At 41.9% G+C, this 17,041-nt stretch overlaps 1 protein-coding gene across 9 annotated transcripts in view; it reads left to right on the top strand.

The window, feature by feature from the left end:
- LOC108150545 (acetylcholine receptor subunit alpha-like) overlaps nt 1-17,041 on the top strand; it is a 688,503-nt gene that overhangs the window by 506,756 nt on the left and 164,706 nt on the right. For 7 of the 9 annotated variants that reach the window (XR_005977287.1, XM_041708510.1, XM_041708509.1 and 4 more), the window contains one exon: nt 3,109-3,355. Coding sequence is in view for 6 of the 9 variants with exons in the window: in XM_041708510.1 (XP_041564444.1) it covers nt 3,109-3,355 (247 nt within the window). In the remaining 3 variants the exon portion in view is untranslated. Of the gene's footprint in view, nt 1-3,108; nt 3,356-17,041 lie in introns of those variants that run through there. The other 2 variants (XR_005977289.1, XR_005977288.1) reach the window with 1 other exon arrangement.

Consider the following 17,041-nt stretch of genomic DNA (forward strand, 5'->3'; position numbering starts at 1 on the left):
ATGTTCAGTTTTAAGTTACACTTTTTGTTTTGTTGGCTTCATTTACTTGGGGGGCTGTAGCGTGTTGCATGGTGATGTTGTTTGGTAGTTTAGGTGCAATCAGCGGCGGCGGGACCCATTAAACGGTAGCTCATTCCTGGTGGGGTAGGTTCTTGATGAAGCCTAAACACAACACTACACACTTAATATTAAAGAGGCCTTCAAAAACAATAAGCCTTCTCACAGGCGAATATAGGAAGGCCAAGACAAATAATTTACTTAATAGGTGAGATCTTCAAAAAAAAAAAGTAATGCATGGGAGTGGCGATGATGTTAATGTCCACTAGTTTTCTTAACCCACCCAACCATGTTTCTTTTTAACTAAAAAGAAACCCATATGTTAACGACTCTTTGTTGTTTGATTTACGCCCCCATGTCTCTAATACTCTTAGCAACTCATATCAAAACTTATTGTATTTTATTCATTAAAGGTCGACTAATAAGCAGTATCTTCATCTACTCTCTTAACTTTTAACTTTTTAACTTTTAACTTGATTTTTAAAACCATTCTTCATCGTAGGAACGTTTATATTCATGATAAGTTTAATCTAAAAACATAGCATTGTTATTATATTCAATAGTAATCATTATTTTGTTTTATAATTTCCTTTACTTTAACATATTTTCAACAAAACAATTAAACTCAATTCCCGCAATAACACCAGCTGAAATAGAGACATTTATTCATCGCGACAATCGAAAAAGAATATTGTGCAAATCAAAGGCTGTTTTCAGATAAACCCATGAAAATACGAGCAGAAAGGTCTGTATTATCTCAAAACGAAAACCAAATTCAAATGCTATATAGGCAGCTAGACCAGTTACATTAAAAAGCTTTTGGTTGTAGATTGCGTTTCTGTTTTCACATTATCTTTATACATGGTTTCGGAAACGGCCATTGCTTTAATTCATTTGATGACGTATTTTTTATTTTTTTTAATTTTGATTTTTTTGTTTTTTAATTTTAGTTGGTTTCCGTTAGCTTTAAATAATGGCTTTATCTAGTTTTAAATAAACACTCATGAACTCCTGTTTCTTGATGAAGGCCTTCATGTTGCTCCAGAGATGTTGATTTGAAAATGTTTTTCAACACTTTTAATCCCAAGCCTGAATATGCGGCATGTTCTCCTTCAAATGCGCACCATCTACTGGTTTGTTGTTATGGAATTTACGCTTTTCTTTTAGCGATAATTAAGAGTTTACTGTTTTTTTTTCAAGTTCTTAATCTTTTTTTTAACTATTTATGTTGAAATTTATTTTAAGTTTGTTTGTTGCATTTTCTTTAAGTTGTTTTGCTGTATATCTCCTCGGTGGTTTTATTTGGTTCTAAGATGCTGCCACGACTCTTATATAACGATGCTATTTATTGCTGCCTACGCCTTTTTCCGTTCGGTGGGAGTTCTGCATGCACTTAATGTGTCCCAATCGCTGGTCAAACCACAAGGATGGGCTAGGGGAGGTCACTGGTGGTGATCACGTGATCAGGTTATTATCACGTTGCTGCCAAGCCTTAGTGCATGTACTGGTCTAAATGAGTTTTTGGTTTTAGTGGAGCTTTTGGCAAATGTAGAGCTCCATGGGTGTCATAACGATGTTGCGGTGCGCTAGCTAAAGAGTTCAAATTTAGCCGACTGAGGTGCAGGTTATGTATAAAGAGTAACTTACGCCAAGTAATATTTGTAATTCTGCAATATTTAACAAAAACTGTTGGGAGTACTACAGCTCGCATTTGAATTAATCGGCTGATTGGTACGAAGGGCCTGTCGTGTTCGAAAGAGTAGGTTAGAACTCAATTGGTTTTTTTTTTATTTTTAAACTTGCGGAATAATTACCGTAGAGGTTTATTTAAGCGACGAATAGGCTTATTGTGCCAAATATCCATCGGCAAATATCCAATAGATCGGATGCCTACGGATTTTGAAGGGATTTCTTGTCTTTTTTTTTATTTTTTTTTCCGTTGGGCTTGACTCCTATTAGAGCGATTTTAGCTGGTCGTAAGCACGACTTGAAACGGAAAGACAGTAAGCTGGCGTTCGCAACCTTATCTCGCCACTCAGAGCGATAAAGGGATGCCAACCGATTAATAAATAGTTGTCATTCACAGTGACTGCTACCAAAGTTGGTAACACTTTATTTAAAATTACAGATAAAATCTTTTTCTTTCCAGAATTTTAAGTATGGGAGGGAAACCACGTTTTGGAAACCAAGGCGACCATTACAGGGATGACTTTAATTGCTGCTTATTTTAAATGGTTTTCTATTTTATATTTATTTATTTATTTTAATTTTGTTTGTTCCATTATCTACGTCCATTATCTAAGCTACGTTACTTATTCCGAACCGAAACACCGAATCAAAACACCACGGGTAACAGTAGTCTGGCCGGGAGTCTGGTCGCGCATTTAATGCTCGAAACAATTTATAGTCGTATACCACGCCGGGTAGATTGGCCTTGATCGAAGCCTCTTCGACCAAAGGGGATTTGGTAATCAGCTATAAACCCTAAGTAAATGGTGAGGGTGGGTCACTATAAAATTTTGGCTGGGTTCCTGTAAGTACGACTTACTTGAAAGGCTTGCTTGTTGATAAGTTGGTTGGACTTTTCCAGAACTGAACGGTCAATATGCTTAGTGTTTTTTCTGAATTGAGTAGTTAGGCCGCGCGAGAGATTTTAAGTCACAGATGGGTAAACTTCTGTTTGATTTATAACTCCACGTGTTTAGAAAACTTAGGCTTCGCATAGGATGATTAAGATTTAAGATGCTGCAAGCCAACCTCATACGATGGGCACTCAAAACAGAAAGACAGAGCTGCTTAAAATCTAGAACATGGAACACTCGATATTAATAATAATACTAGCTTTGACATTCGCCTTAGGAGTTACCTTTTTTTCCTAATTTAGGCAAACATTTTACAGTGGGTTATGACCAAGGTAAGTATCCGTGGGAACCTATATGTATACATTACAAAAGCTAAATCTAAGTATTAGAGTAATAATAAGCATAATTCAATAAATGTAAGTATATTGGGTAATACAAATTTTAATAAAGATTGTTTTTTGAATTATAGCCTAACTGCCAATGGACCCTTTGGAGGAAGCTGTCAAGTGCATGGCCCCGTGTTGCCACTCACTCATTGTAGCTCAGACGAAATAGCAGCCGTCCCGGATATAGATACCGGATCTTTAAGGATAAAGAGTCCCCTTCTAAACAATCCAGCATTTTCTCATTCCAAGTGTCTCCCTAAGATTCACAAAAGCTGTTTTTGTGTGCGGTTTATAGCGGAGCATACTAAAATGCAAGAAGATTCGACAAAAGTAAGTTTAAGTTCTTTACTCAGTCTATCAGCTCTGGTATTTTAAAATTTTCAATATAAAAACATCACATTATACATGTGCACTCAAATGCCAAATGTCTCTGGTCAATATAAACCTTATGGTATCTTACATATGAATTGCTATTTATACCCGTTAGTAAAAAGGTATTTTGCATTCGATGAGAACTATGTAACGAAGGAAGGAGGCATTTCCGAAGACTGTCATTTTATTCTAAGAAATAAGTTAATAGGCTGTGTATGTCATATTCGATCATACCTATTGGTACACAAAAACATTTTTTAAATCGAGCTATTATTTTATAAGTTATCAGCAAAAAGATTACAGTCGGGGCAATGCCCCCGAGGCATATTTTGAAATCGATCAGATGTGTATCCGGTATCTTCCGCATATATTAATTTAATATCCCTATTCTGTTGTCAAAATTAACATAACATATCTTAAAGGATAATCTTGTGCGCCGGATGAAATTTGGAGAGAAGCAGAGAGGTGTACTAAGACCCCTATGATTGAATATTTAAGGCACTCGTTTTTAAATTTCGCAGGAAACTACATAGGTTAGGTTAGGTTAGGTTAGAGAAGCTGTCAAACTATTGACTCACTTAGACCTAAAAGGTCCATTGTGTGCCGACCAACCAATGGCCTCTAAGCACTCGAATTAGCATTCCGCACTCGGCACTGTTTAGCCTAAGAAGTTCAGAAGTTCCCTTCGCATAAATAATTGGCCATGTCTGGCGAGAGACGCGACAATGCACATGTAGTGTCCATGCTAGGCTCGCAAGTTCTTTATATTTGTTTTTAATGTTCAGCTTGCAGGTGGCCATCGGCATACCAATGTTCTCCTTGTCTGGTAGGAGAGGAACGGCCAGCCTGGCCAGCTCATCTGCAATACAATTGCCTGCAAGTTTCGGTGACCCGGGACCCACATTAGGAATATTTTAAACTGCAAAGCCATCTCATGTAGAGATTTGCGGCAGTTTGATATGGTTTGAGAGTTTGTATTGGTCGAGATAATCGACCTGATAGCCGCTTGTTTACAGTTTGACAGATTGCATCGTTTAGGAGCATCAGTGCTTCATTTATAGCATATACTTCCGCTTGAAAGACACTGCAGTGATCCGGAAGTCTGAAGGATTTCCTGATGTTAAGTTGGTCGGAGTATATACCTCCTCCGACTTGATTATTTAATTTGGTGCCGTCAGTGTAGAAATTGCAGCCTCTATTAGGCCCGGTAGACCTTGCTCCCAGTCTTCTCTGGTTAAGAGCAATGCTTCAAAGCGGATGTGGCTGTATTAAATTGGTTCTCATAGATCCGTTTTAGGTGGGATTGTTGAGTCTTGCTGGAGTATCCATATGTTTGGGATTTCTATTGCCCTAAGTCCCTCATTCGAACCGCAGTTATCTTGGCCCGCACCATGCCGGCTAAGTCCAGGCTGGGAAGGTTCAGAATAGCATTTAGCGCCTCATTGGGGGTGGTGCGAAGGGCTCCGCTTATGCATAAGGATGCCATTCGTTGAACCTTGTTAGGGTTTGCTTTGGTTGTCTGCTCCATTAGCGCAGGCCACCATATTGACACTCCGTAGGCTTGACTATCGCTGTGTGTATCCGGTGGACGATTTTCGGGGACATGCCCCATATCGTTCCGATGGCTTTTTTGCTGGAATAGAGGGCAATTGTTGCCTTTCTCGTTTTCTCTTGGCTATTCAGTTTCCATGTCAGATGCTTATTAAGTACTAACTCCAAGAATCTAGCGTTATCACTGAAAGAGAGAGAACAGTTATTAAATGTTGGTGGGTTTAGTTGAGGAGCCTTGTATCTGTTTGTGAACAGCACCAGCTCCGTTTTCGAGGGGTTTACCCCTAGACCTCTTTCTGATGTCCAGTTAGAGAGTATTTAAAGCTTAGCGGTCATTAGATCGCATAGTATCTGAGGGGATTTCCCTAAAAAAATAATGGCTACATCGTCCGCATATACCACAACCTTACATCCACCCCCTTCCATGTTACACAGCAGCATACTTACTGCGATGTTCCACAGTAGATGGGAGAGTACACCACCCTGAGGGATTCCCCTGTTCACGAACCTTGTGTATTTACTGCGATGTTCCATAGTAGAGGGGAGAGTACACCACCCTGAGGGGTTCCCCTGATCACGAACCTTGTTTGTGTTGACGTTCTTAGAGTGGAGGTTACCATTCTGCGTATCAGCAATTTATGGATTAGCTCCACGACTTGAACCTCAACACCCAGGTCGGTGAGGGATTCGGTTATGGCTGCAGGAAGAACATTGTTGAAAGCGTCCTCTATGTCCAGGAATGCAACAAGTGCGTATTCCTTGTGGTTGAGTGACTTTTCGATTTGGCTGACTACCGCGTGTATAACTGATTCGGTGGACTTGCCCTTTGAGTATGCATGTTGTGCTGCTGATAATTGTTTTGAGTCCATGACTGACCTGATGTGCAGTCCAATCAGTCGTTCAAAACTCTTAAGTAGAAAGGATGCCAGACTTATAGGACTGAACTTTTTCGACGTCATGTACGAGGCTTTGTCCGCTTTGGGTATAAAGACTACTTTTGTTTCCCTCCATGTTGATGGCAATGTTCCTACCTTAAGTATGGTGCGGAAAATTTTCTTAAACCAGTTGACGGCAAGTTGACTTGCATTTTCGATGTGCGCAGGGTAGAAATGATCAGGTTTTGGTAATTTTTTGCGTTCAGAAAGAAACGTTTTCAGGCCGATGCGTGAACTAGCCTGATTTTCTGGAAGTCGTTCTACCGGATGACTACCCGGAAAGTGGGTGTCTAGAAGTAGGCGTAGGGACTCCTTACAAGAGTCTGACCATGAGTCATCTGGTTTTTTTTAGGTATCCCAAGGAGGGGGTTGTTTTGGAGAGGATCTTCTTAAGCCGAGCTGCAACGGTTGTTTCCTCTATGTTTGAGCAGAAGGTTTGCCAAGCTGATCGTTTTCCTAGGAGTAGTTTCTATGAATCTGTGGTCTGAAAAGGAGTGCTCGCTTGAGACTTCCCAATTTCTGACTTTTGCTTGCAGACTGCCTAACACCAAGTTAAGTCAATGACCGTTTGGCTATTATTTGTAATGAAGGTGGGGGTGTTACCCCTGTTGCATAGGAACCTGTTATTGCTTGAAGGGCTTCCCCACTAAGTGTGGTCAGCATTTGCGTCGCAGCCGAAGGCCATGTACGTTGAAGTTACCCTTATGTTAGCCGCTGGAAGTTCCAGGCTTGCAACGGTGTTGTATCCGTTGCTGTAATTATGAAGCAGAAATATGCTAAGGTGCCTTTTGGCTAAAATGCAGGTTCGAATTTTACCTCTTTTAGAGTCAAGTAGCAACTTGAATTCCTTGGTGCCTAGTACAGAGACCTTGCCTCCAACGACCCAAGGTTCCTGTACCAGCACTAGGTTTGCCCATTTGTCATCCAGGCGGAGCAGCAGAGCAGCAGACGCTACCTTACTGTGGTGGAGGTTCACTTGCAGTAGTCTTAATGACATCTGAAAGGTTTCCCTTCACCACCGTGACGTCGGCTCCCTCATCGTCACAGACGTCGTCGTTTCCTACAGCCGGCTTCATCGCCTGCAAGACTCTGCTTAACGATGCGTCGGTGGAAAAGCCATCCTCCGACTAGTCGTCCCCGGGAGCCTCAAGCTCTTCCAGACAAACCTGCTCGGCTGGGTTACCCGGTCGGCAACCTGCTTCGCGCTCGAGTCTCCCTGGTAGACCTTCACTCTGATCGAGCTGAAACCGAAATTCAGTTCCCCGTGAGCAGCCTCTATTGGGAAAACCGATTCCTTGTTCGGCAAGACGATGGCCTGACTAACCGGCACCTCATGCTGCTCCACCTTTACGACCTTCCAGTCGTGGGTGGGGAGGTTTGGGTTGCACCTCTACAACATGAAGAGGATTCTTTCGGCGTTATTATGGAGGACGGCAGTCAGATCATCGCTTGGGGCCTAGTGGGGACGTCGCCTTCTTGTATAGGTCAGCCGACCGCTGATTATCGCTGGCCACCACTTTGTTGGCACTTTGTTGGTTGGAGCTTCGATCTCTTTGCTGCAGATCCAGACAATTCTAGAGATCGCTGCCTCTTCGGCTGTGGCGTCTCTGCACTAGGCCATAATTTGGGAGCACTCCACCTTCTTCAACCATGCGGCTGAGGGGTTAGCGAATTTGCAGAGGTGCTGGCGGCCGACTGCCTTCATCCTGTCACCCCCAATTTGGGATGGGGCCCTTTCGGGATAACCACCTAGCTGGTGCCAGCACAGGCGGAGCCAACGCTCGCAGGTCCTGTCGCTGTTGCAGTACCACCTACTCCAGCGTGACGGGTTTCTTAGGAGTGTCCGGCTCCATTGTGGTGTTTATTGTTTTTTTGTTAGTGTCCATTATTTGAATCCCACGAGTTGCGGAGAAAGGTAAGGTCCACCCGGGCAGAGATCCGCGATGCCCGGGTAAGGTCGCCATCTCTCTGAACCCACCGTTTGAGACTGAGCTAGTTTATTAGCCAGGCTGACTCTCGGCACGGTTCAACTAACACCTTAGTTCGGCCCGGAGTAGGAAACGACATATCGGCGCGTCAAATTCTATGGAATTTGGACGCCATCTACGAGCGCAGAAGTTTGGGGTTGCAGTTGGTTGGCTGAAAACGATTGTTGTCAGTCCAATTAGTGAGTGACATGACAGTTTTAAGTCATTTCAACACGAAATAAAAATTAAAATTGACAGCTTAGACACAATTAGAAAAGTCGTAAAATCATATGTTCCAAAGATTATTTATTATAAAACTTACTTAAAAAAAACAAAAAACACATTTTAAATTAAAGTGACTAAACCAAAGAAAAACATTTAAGGGAAAACCAAAACATAATATAAAATGTCATCACTGTCATAAGGAAACCCACATAAAAACAGAAAATTGTTGTCATTATAAAAGAATAGTAAATGAAAATAATAAAGAAAATAAACAAGCTCAAGTCGCCACGTCGCAGCACTGTTTCGCGTTCTTGATTAAAACATTTAAAACAAATTTAAAAACGAAAAAGTGTGGATTTATTTTTGATTTTTTTTACTGACAGTGTGAAACTGGAGTATCCACTCAAGATCGTTGTGGCCAAGTAAGGATCATTTATCTACTCCACGTACAGGGAAATTATGCGGCTCTTTAACGGTCACGACATAACACTGGAAAATGTTCAATACTGCAAGGAGGCTGCAGAAAATATATATACATATGTGGGGTGTGTCTATTTCAAGGAGCACACATGCCATGCGTTTACCCTAGACAACAACCATTAAGCTGAACGAGAACTACGAAAGATGGGAGATCTAAAAGTAATTACGAAAGACAAATGAAGATTAAAAACAAACGACCAGGAATAGCAAAAAGCCGGAGTTGGCTTTATGCAGATGGCGAGAAGACGGTGAATTGAGTTCGAGCCTTTTACGAGAGTGTTTCTAAGACAAGATCCAAGGACGACAAGACGAGAGATCTAATTTAAGTTTAATTTTGCTAAAGTGTATTCCTAATTTAATACTAATCAACCCAAACAATAAACAATAATAAACCAAAGTTCCACATTTAAGGGCTCAACCGGGATAAGTGAATAAAGAAAAGCTGAAAGTTAAAAAAAAACCATGTGTGTTACAATCTGTGTAAACTTCTAAAACTTTATTTCGTCGCTGTAATATCTACTTTCTTGCTCAAACATGAGCCGTTTAAACGATTTCATAAGTGAAAATTTGCGCAGCAGCAATTAAAAGGACATTGTTGCTTTGCACACATACGTAGTTGAAAGAGCGGGAGATCAGAACAACCGCCAAAGACTTCTAAACTTTTCCGGATTCGATTTTGATGAGAGCTCGGAAAATTATCAGGCGAAAGTAAGCTATATGCAGCCACATCTAAGCGAACGGGATTTAGCATCGATCTGCAATATTTTAAACATAACCTACAACGTTGCTGACATAGGACATCATATATTTCGAAATCTGTTGCAGAATGGGCTTCTCGCACACAGCCATTTTCGGCTATTTTCGGAATTCCATGATGTCATTATTTCTAACCCCTTACAGACCTGACTAAGAACAATACCAAATTTTTTATGGGTCCGAAAGAAGAAATGTCCGTAAACAATCTGAAGAAGATATTGACCGTAAATCCAGTTCTGAGCATATACATTTATGAGCAAGTAAACCACTGAAGCTCAACGAAAATGTACCAGTTACGAACTTGAGAACTTGAGTTCAAAGTTTACTTGCTAGGTACTCACTTTAAAATAACAACCGACTGCAACGCTTTCACAAAAACTTTGGACAAACAAAATCTTTGCACAAGAGTCCCTCGCTGGGTCCTATTTTTACAAGAGGATGCCTTTGAGGTGGAACATCGATCTGGAACTCGTGTGAAACACGTGGACGCCCTGAGCCGTTACTCAGTCATGACAATTGTTGACCAAAGTTTGTCGTTGGGTATTCTTAAACGCAGGAGCTAGATGAACATCTCAGAGCGATACTTGATATTCTCAACAAAGAAGAAGCCTACAATGACTAATTTTGAAAGTGTGGCATTCTTCACAAATTAGTCTGTGACGCTGTGTTAGTTGTGGTACCGAGACACATGCAAAGGCAAATCATAACAAGAGGTCTGATCAGCACAGATTGATTTTTTGAACGGAAGGGCGTTCGATTTTTGTGAACAAACGGGTGAAAAGTGAGAACGACAGAAGGCGATGGAATTGTAATGAACGGAAAGGCATAAGTTTACGATTTCGTTTGATTTTTGTGAACGAAAATTGAGAGCTGAAAAAAGCTAACGGATAGTTTATAAATCAGAAAAAATTTTCTTAATTTTTTTCGTTAATTTATTTTTCTGGGATTTGTTGTTGCTAAAAATTAAAAATTCTTTTTTTTTGATCCAGGACAAAAATGAAGAAGTTTACGACTTTGGCCATGGACCCTTTAGAAAAAAGGAAGTCTTCGGAAAAATGCCGGACAACGGTCATTTTGAAATCAACCTAATAATTATTTCACAAATTTTTGATTGATTCCTTAGTTGAGTCAAAAGAAATTCATGAAATGTGCCCATGTCTTTGCGGTCTGGACCAGCTTCCTTTCTTAAAGGCTTTTTCCGACTGAATAAAATATTTTAGCCCCGTTGTGCTGTATACAAAATTTATCCACAAAGTAATACTTTTATTTTTTTTCGTTCAGTATATAATTATACACTTAAAAAAATTACTTTTTATATAAACTTTTATTAAAAATAATTAATGTTTGAAAAAAAAAATTTTTTTTAGCAATTTGTATGTGGAATTATTATATTTTTTTGTATTTAAACACAAGTAAGAAGGCCGAATTTATTTGCGCACACGACAAACGATTTTTGTTGAGCATCATAAAACCAGAGGAACAGCAAGAAAGGAGCAATAAGAAAATACTATCGCTTAGCTATGTGCAAATAGAAATATATAACTTGTAAGTTTCAACACTTCTTCTCAAGTTAGATTGTTCCTTACAGTTTTTCATTTAAACCAAGCGTTTTAAATAAATTATTATGCTGTTCTTTCTGTACGTTTTATGTGAATATGTCAGCTACATTTTCGTTGGTGTGAACATGTTTTATTAAAACTTCTCCTCTAGCAATAACCTCTCGAACTTGATGATACTTGATGTCAACATGCTTAGTCCTTTTGTGATGCACAGCAATTGATGCAATCTGCTGTGCGCTTAAGTTGTCGCCATTAATCTCGATGTGTTCTGCGTACGGATGAAATGCTATTTCTTCTAGTAGCCAACGCAGGCAGATTGCTTTTCTAGATGCAGTGGACAAAGCAATTTATTCAGCGTCAGTGTTGGTGAGCAGGAGAAAGCGGATCCACAGTTCCCATAGTACGATTTTATATACGTTTGTACGTCTGCATCGACAAACGCATGTAATCGTTGACCAGTCTTGCGATAATTTAGCTTTAAGTCAATCGTCCTTGACAGACATCGCAAAATGTGTTTTGCGCCGGACTCATGCTCGACATGGATTGGCGTTTCGCTGTGCTTACTTGCTTATGGAGTGCATGATGTCAGGACGCGTTAAGATAGCCAAGTACATTATAGATCCAATAAGTGACTGATAATCAGTTATATCTACTTCGGCACAGGTTCATTGTAAAGACCTGATTTTGCTTGAATATATCGGTCGCTACGTAAACGGGCGGCTAGCTCAGAGAAGTTGTGGGATCGTTTCACCAAATTTATATTGGGTAATTTCCTTTGACCAAAGATAACGCAGGGGTTGGCTTGGGATCGTAAAGGTTGTTATTCGTGTTCTTAGACATAGCCCCGCGGCTCTTCCGCTTCTGCTGCTCCTCGTCGTTGTCCACTGCCGCGTCGCTCCTTGTAAATGTCTTCGCTCTTCGTCGACGACTGCTAGCTGGTGTCTGACTCGTGACGGCTCCTCCGAGACTCTGGATGTTATGCGAACCTCACTGTCGGGCCGGGCTAGCAGGTAGAATTAGGTATTGCCTTTTCGCCCAGCCAACTTTATCGCAGGCTCCCTAAATTGGTCCGGATTGTGTCGGCAAGGTGTTTCGCCTAGCAGGTAGAACTAGGTTCGATCTCTTCGCCCAGCCACCTTTATCGTAGACTTCACGCAAGGACTCAATGAGCTCGATTTAATCACGACCTACTAGCCGTTTGATCTCACCGTTATAGTCTCGGCCTTGTAGGCTCACAGTCGTTCGGTGTCTCGACTTTGAGATCTTGATCCTGGGACTCGGCACCTACTGGTCTCGCACTACTACCTCGTGTTGAGCTGCGCTTGCGTCGCCGTTTTATAGCCTGTAATGGTCTCGTTATTCCTCTCCTCCAGCTCGCGTGATTTGGTCCACTGCCGTTAGTTCACGGTGCGTTCTCTTTGTGCGGGTCTGAATTCCGCCGATTTACCGTTCGACCTTGTAGCCCTTGCCGTGTGAAGGTCCAATGTCCAGGGTGGTACAGTTAATTTACGGTGTCTCCGCTTTGCCCGGGTTTAAGGTCCGTTGTTTACCGTTTGACCTTGTTGCCCTTGACTACTCCGGTATTCTCGCCTCCTTCGCTGTTGCTATGCAGCTCTCCTGCATCGGAATTTGTGGTCGTAAGACTCCTCACATTTCCCCCTTTCTTCGGAAATGTTATGAAAGTGGCGATCTCCTCGCCCCTGTTGTACGTTCATTCAAATTCCACGCCAAACTCGTTCTTTTCGGTCGCCATCTGCAAAGCAACATTTTAAATCCAGCAACAAACGTGATTAATATATGATCGCAAACAGAAGACGACTTTCCTATGGCCGAATCAATTGTATTTCGATCATGCGAAGTCATTAAAATTTTAAAAGAGCAGCTACAACCGAGAAAATCTCCAGGCTGTGATCTAATAACTCAAAAAATTTAACTCCCACTATTCTTTGTTGGTACCATATGCCGGCTGTTCAACACGGCGACAAGACTGGGCTGCTTCCTACCAAAACCTGGAATCGACCACACGCTCACCTCCTCATACAGACCAATAAGTTTACTTTCGTGTCTATCCTAAATCTTTGAAGAATGCCTCCTAACCATATCACACCATACTTCAGAAGACATAATAGTATCCCAGCACATCAATTCGGCTTTCGTGAAAAAAATTGAACTATCGATAAGGTGAAACGCATAACATCAGAAATCCGAAGTGCATTTGAAAATATGGAATACTGAACAGTATTACGGACGTCGCCTTCTTGGCCGACGCTGATTATCGCTGGCCACCACTTTGTTGGCACTTTGTTGGTTGGAGCTTCGATCTCTTTGCTGCAGATCCAGACAATTCTAGAGATCGCTGCCTCTTCGGCTGTGGCGTCTCTGCACTAGGCCATAATTTGGGAGCATTCCACCTTCTTGAACCATGCGGTTGAGGGGTTAGCGAATTTGCAGAGGTGCTGGCGGCCGACTGCCTTCATCCTGTCACCCCCAATTTGGGATGGGGCCCTTTCGGGATAACCACCGAGCTGGTGCCAGCACAGGCGGAGCCAACGCTCGCAGGTCCTGTCGCTGTTGCAGTACCACCTACTCCAGCGTGACGGGTTTCTTAGGAGTGTCCGGCTCCATTGTGGTGTTTATTGTTTTTTTGTTAGTGTCCATTATTTGAATCCCACGAGTTGCGGAGAAAGGTAAGGTCCACCCGGGCAGAGATCCGCGATGCCCGGGTAAGGTCGCCATCTCTCTGAACCCACCGTTTGAGACTGAGCTAGTTTATTAGCCAGGCTGACTCTCGGCACGGTTCAACTAACACCTTAGTTCGGCCCGGAGTAGGAAACGACATATCGGCGCGTCAAATTCTATGGAATTTGGACGCCATCTACGAGCGCAGAAGTTTGGGGTTGCAGTTGATTGGCTAAAAACGATTGTTGTCAGTCCAATTAGTGAGTGACATGACAGTTTTAAGTCATTTCAACACGAAATAAAAATTAAAATTGACAGCTTAGACACAAGTAAAAAAGTCGTAAAATCATATGTTCCAAAGATTATTTATTATAAAACTTACTTAAAAAAAAACAAAAAACACATTTTAAAATAAAGTGACTAAACCAAAGAAAAACATTTAAGGGAAAACCAAAACATAATATAAAATGTCATCACTGTCATAAGGAAACCCACATAAAAACAGAAAATTGTTGTCATTATAAAAGAATAGTAAATGAAAATAATAAAGAAAATAAACAAGCTCAAGTCGCCACGTCGCAGCACTGTTTCGCGTTCTTGATTAAAACATTTAAAACAAATTTAAAAACGAAAAAGTGTGGATTTATTTTTGATTTTTTTTACTGACAGTGTGAAACTGGAGTATCCACTCAAGATCGTTGTGGCCAAGTAAGGATCATTTATCTACTCCACGTACAGGGAAATTATTCGGCTCTTTAACGGTCACGACATAACACTGGAAAATGTTCAGTCCTGCAATGAGGCTGCAGAAAATATATATAAGTTAACAACCAACTCCCAGCTTAGGCCGAGCAGGCCAGTTCTTATTCCTCTATTAATATTAATCATTTATCATGTTTATCATTCTCTAGTATTAATCACCTTTTATTATTATTATTATTATTACACTTCTCCCTCATCATGGGTCCACTTTATTGGCCTTAGAGCTGAGCCAGCACATTGTGCCACTCCTAGCCGTGGCTCCCCTTCAGTGGATGACAGCGATCGTATGACTTCTGCAAAATGTGCAAGGTCAGCGGTCTGCCACGGGCATCCGGCTATGCATGAGCTTTTGTTCAATCTTAAGTTTTTAGTTTTAATTTGGACTTGAAATAAAGAGCACTAGCTCTGTCATAAAACTCCGGCCTTAGCCGTTAATTGATTATTGAATTTCGTTATCGTGCCTTAAGGGCCGTGACATCGGAGATAAGTATCTCCCACCATAACTTCAGAAGAAGTAAGGAGTCGAAGCGACCACCCGACTCCCCAGTGGCTGCCAAACCAGGTGGTCGTAATGACAAAGTCATTGCTGATTTCAATTTTAAATAAGTCCAAACAAAATAATATCGAGAAATCCGCTCCGCCAGCAAATCGCCCGCCTCAATGCCGTCTACCGAGCGTTGCTCTCCCAACTTTTAGCGAAAAACACTCCGAATTTAAAAATTTGATAAGCCTTTTCGAAACTTTCGTTGACAAAGATGACACTTTACACGATATTGAAAAATTCAATCATTTAATTTCGTGTTTAGCTGGAGACGCTTTATGAACAATTAGGGCCTTTCAAGTCACTGCGGAAAATTATCCCAAAGCCCTTGCTAGCCTGAAGCGGGTGTACGATAATGATTGTCATATTTTTTTTGACAACATATCGACACTTTTTAATTTGCAAAAAATTTCCCAGCCTTCAGCTACAGCCTTGAGAACCCTCATCGACACGGTCACAGCCTTGTATGAGGAGCAAGGTCGATGCAGGAACTAAAAGAAAATGGGAAGAACAGTTAGATTATACTTCGCTTCCACTTTGGAGCGAATGTGAGGCGCCCTCAACAGGCGTTACCAACACATGGTAGCAGAAGGGGCTTCCAAGCCTAAAACTGTTCAGCAGGCCCAATCTAACCCTATGAAGAATGGAAATAGGAGTTTTTCGTTTGTCGCTGCCAGGAACGACTCTGTTCAATGCATGTATTGCAACTCAGCTGAACATCAGATTGGAAACTGCGCTTCCTTCGCAGCCCTGACAGTTCAGCAAAGATTCGATTTCGCTAAAAGAGCACCCTTATGCATTAACTGTTTAAGAAAGGGTCACACTGTCAAAAAATGCAAATCGAACAGATGTAGAGTGTGCAATTCCTCACATCACACTTTGCTACATATATATGCCCCAAACACAAATCTCGCGTTGCCACCTCCTTCTCAGCCCACGCTCATGCAGGAGTCTCCATCCACTTCGCATGTTTTGCATGCGAATGCATCGGATCGAGTCATTCTTGCAACTGCTGTTGTGAGCGTCCAAACAAAAAGCGGCGAGTTTGTATTAGCTCGAGCGTTGCTCGACTCTGGTTCACAATTAAACTTTGTAACCGACGAGCTCGCTTAGAGGCTCAAAATTACAAGAGAGGACATGTGCATGAGCTTGCGAGGCATTGGTGGAACTAATGCCCAAGCCACAAAAAAAATACACACGATTGTGAAGTCGCGAGTAGGGAACAGCCAACATGGGCCACATGTCTTCCACCAATGACAAAATTCCGAATACTCCGCACTATTTCATTCCGCACCAATGCGTTTTACGGCCACAAAGTACTTCAACTAAGTTGAGAGTAGTTTTCGATGCATCGAGCCGTACTTCTACGCAGGTAGCGTTGAATGACATCTTGATGGTAGGCCCAACTATTCAAGAGGAGCTGTACTCGACTCTGCTTCGGTTTAGATTGCATAAGTTTGCCCTTGCGGCCGACGTCAAAAAGATGTATCGCCAAGTGATGGTGGACGAAGCTGATCGTAACTTCCAGCTCATAGTATGGAGACGAGATCCTTCTGAGTCCCTGAAAATCTTTAAGTTGAACACCGTTACATATGGAACTTCGCCAGCACCCTTTTTGGCGATTCGGTGTTTAATGCGGCTAGGAGAGATGGCGCAAGCAACTAATCCAAAAGCCGCAAAGGTTATTCAGAATGATTTTTATGTTGACGATTTGTTGACTGGCGCCGGATGCGTTGAGGACCTGCAAGCCTTCGAGACGAAGTTTCTCAGGTCTTGCAAGAGGCAGGCTTTGAATTGGCAAAGTGGTTTTCAAACTGCCCAGAGTTATCCGCATCTGATAGCGCTGTAATGCCACTTATGGCAGACTCAGACGTAACCAAGACCCTTGGCGTGGTTTGGTTACCGGTTAAAGATAACTTTCAATTTCGGTTGGAGGACTCTTTCCTGGATCTTCGCGCGACAAAACGAAATATTTTGTCGGTGACTGCTCGACTTTTCGACCCACTTGGCCTCTTGTGTCCTTTGGTCACAAAGGCAAAGATGTTGTTGCAGGAACTGTGGCTTCGAAAATTAGATTGGGACGAGTCGCTACCGATGCAGTTGCTCACGTCGTGGGAGACGTTTAAAGCGACGCTTCTGCAGCTGCCTAAAATTAAGGTATCGCGATTCGTCAACACAGATCCACAAGT

The sequence above is a fragment of the Drosophila elegans genome, unplaced genomic scaffold, assembly GCF_018152505.1.
Source record: "Drosophila elegans isolate 14027-0461.03 unplaced genomic scaffold, ASM1815250v1 contig_208, whole genome shotgun sequence".
Taxonomy (NCBI): domain Eukaryota; kingdom Metazoa; phylum Arthropoda; class Insecta; order Diptera; family Drosophilidae; genus Drosophila; species Drosophila elegans.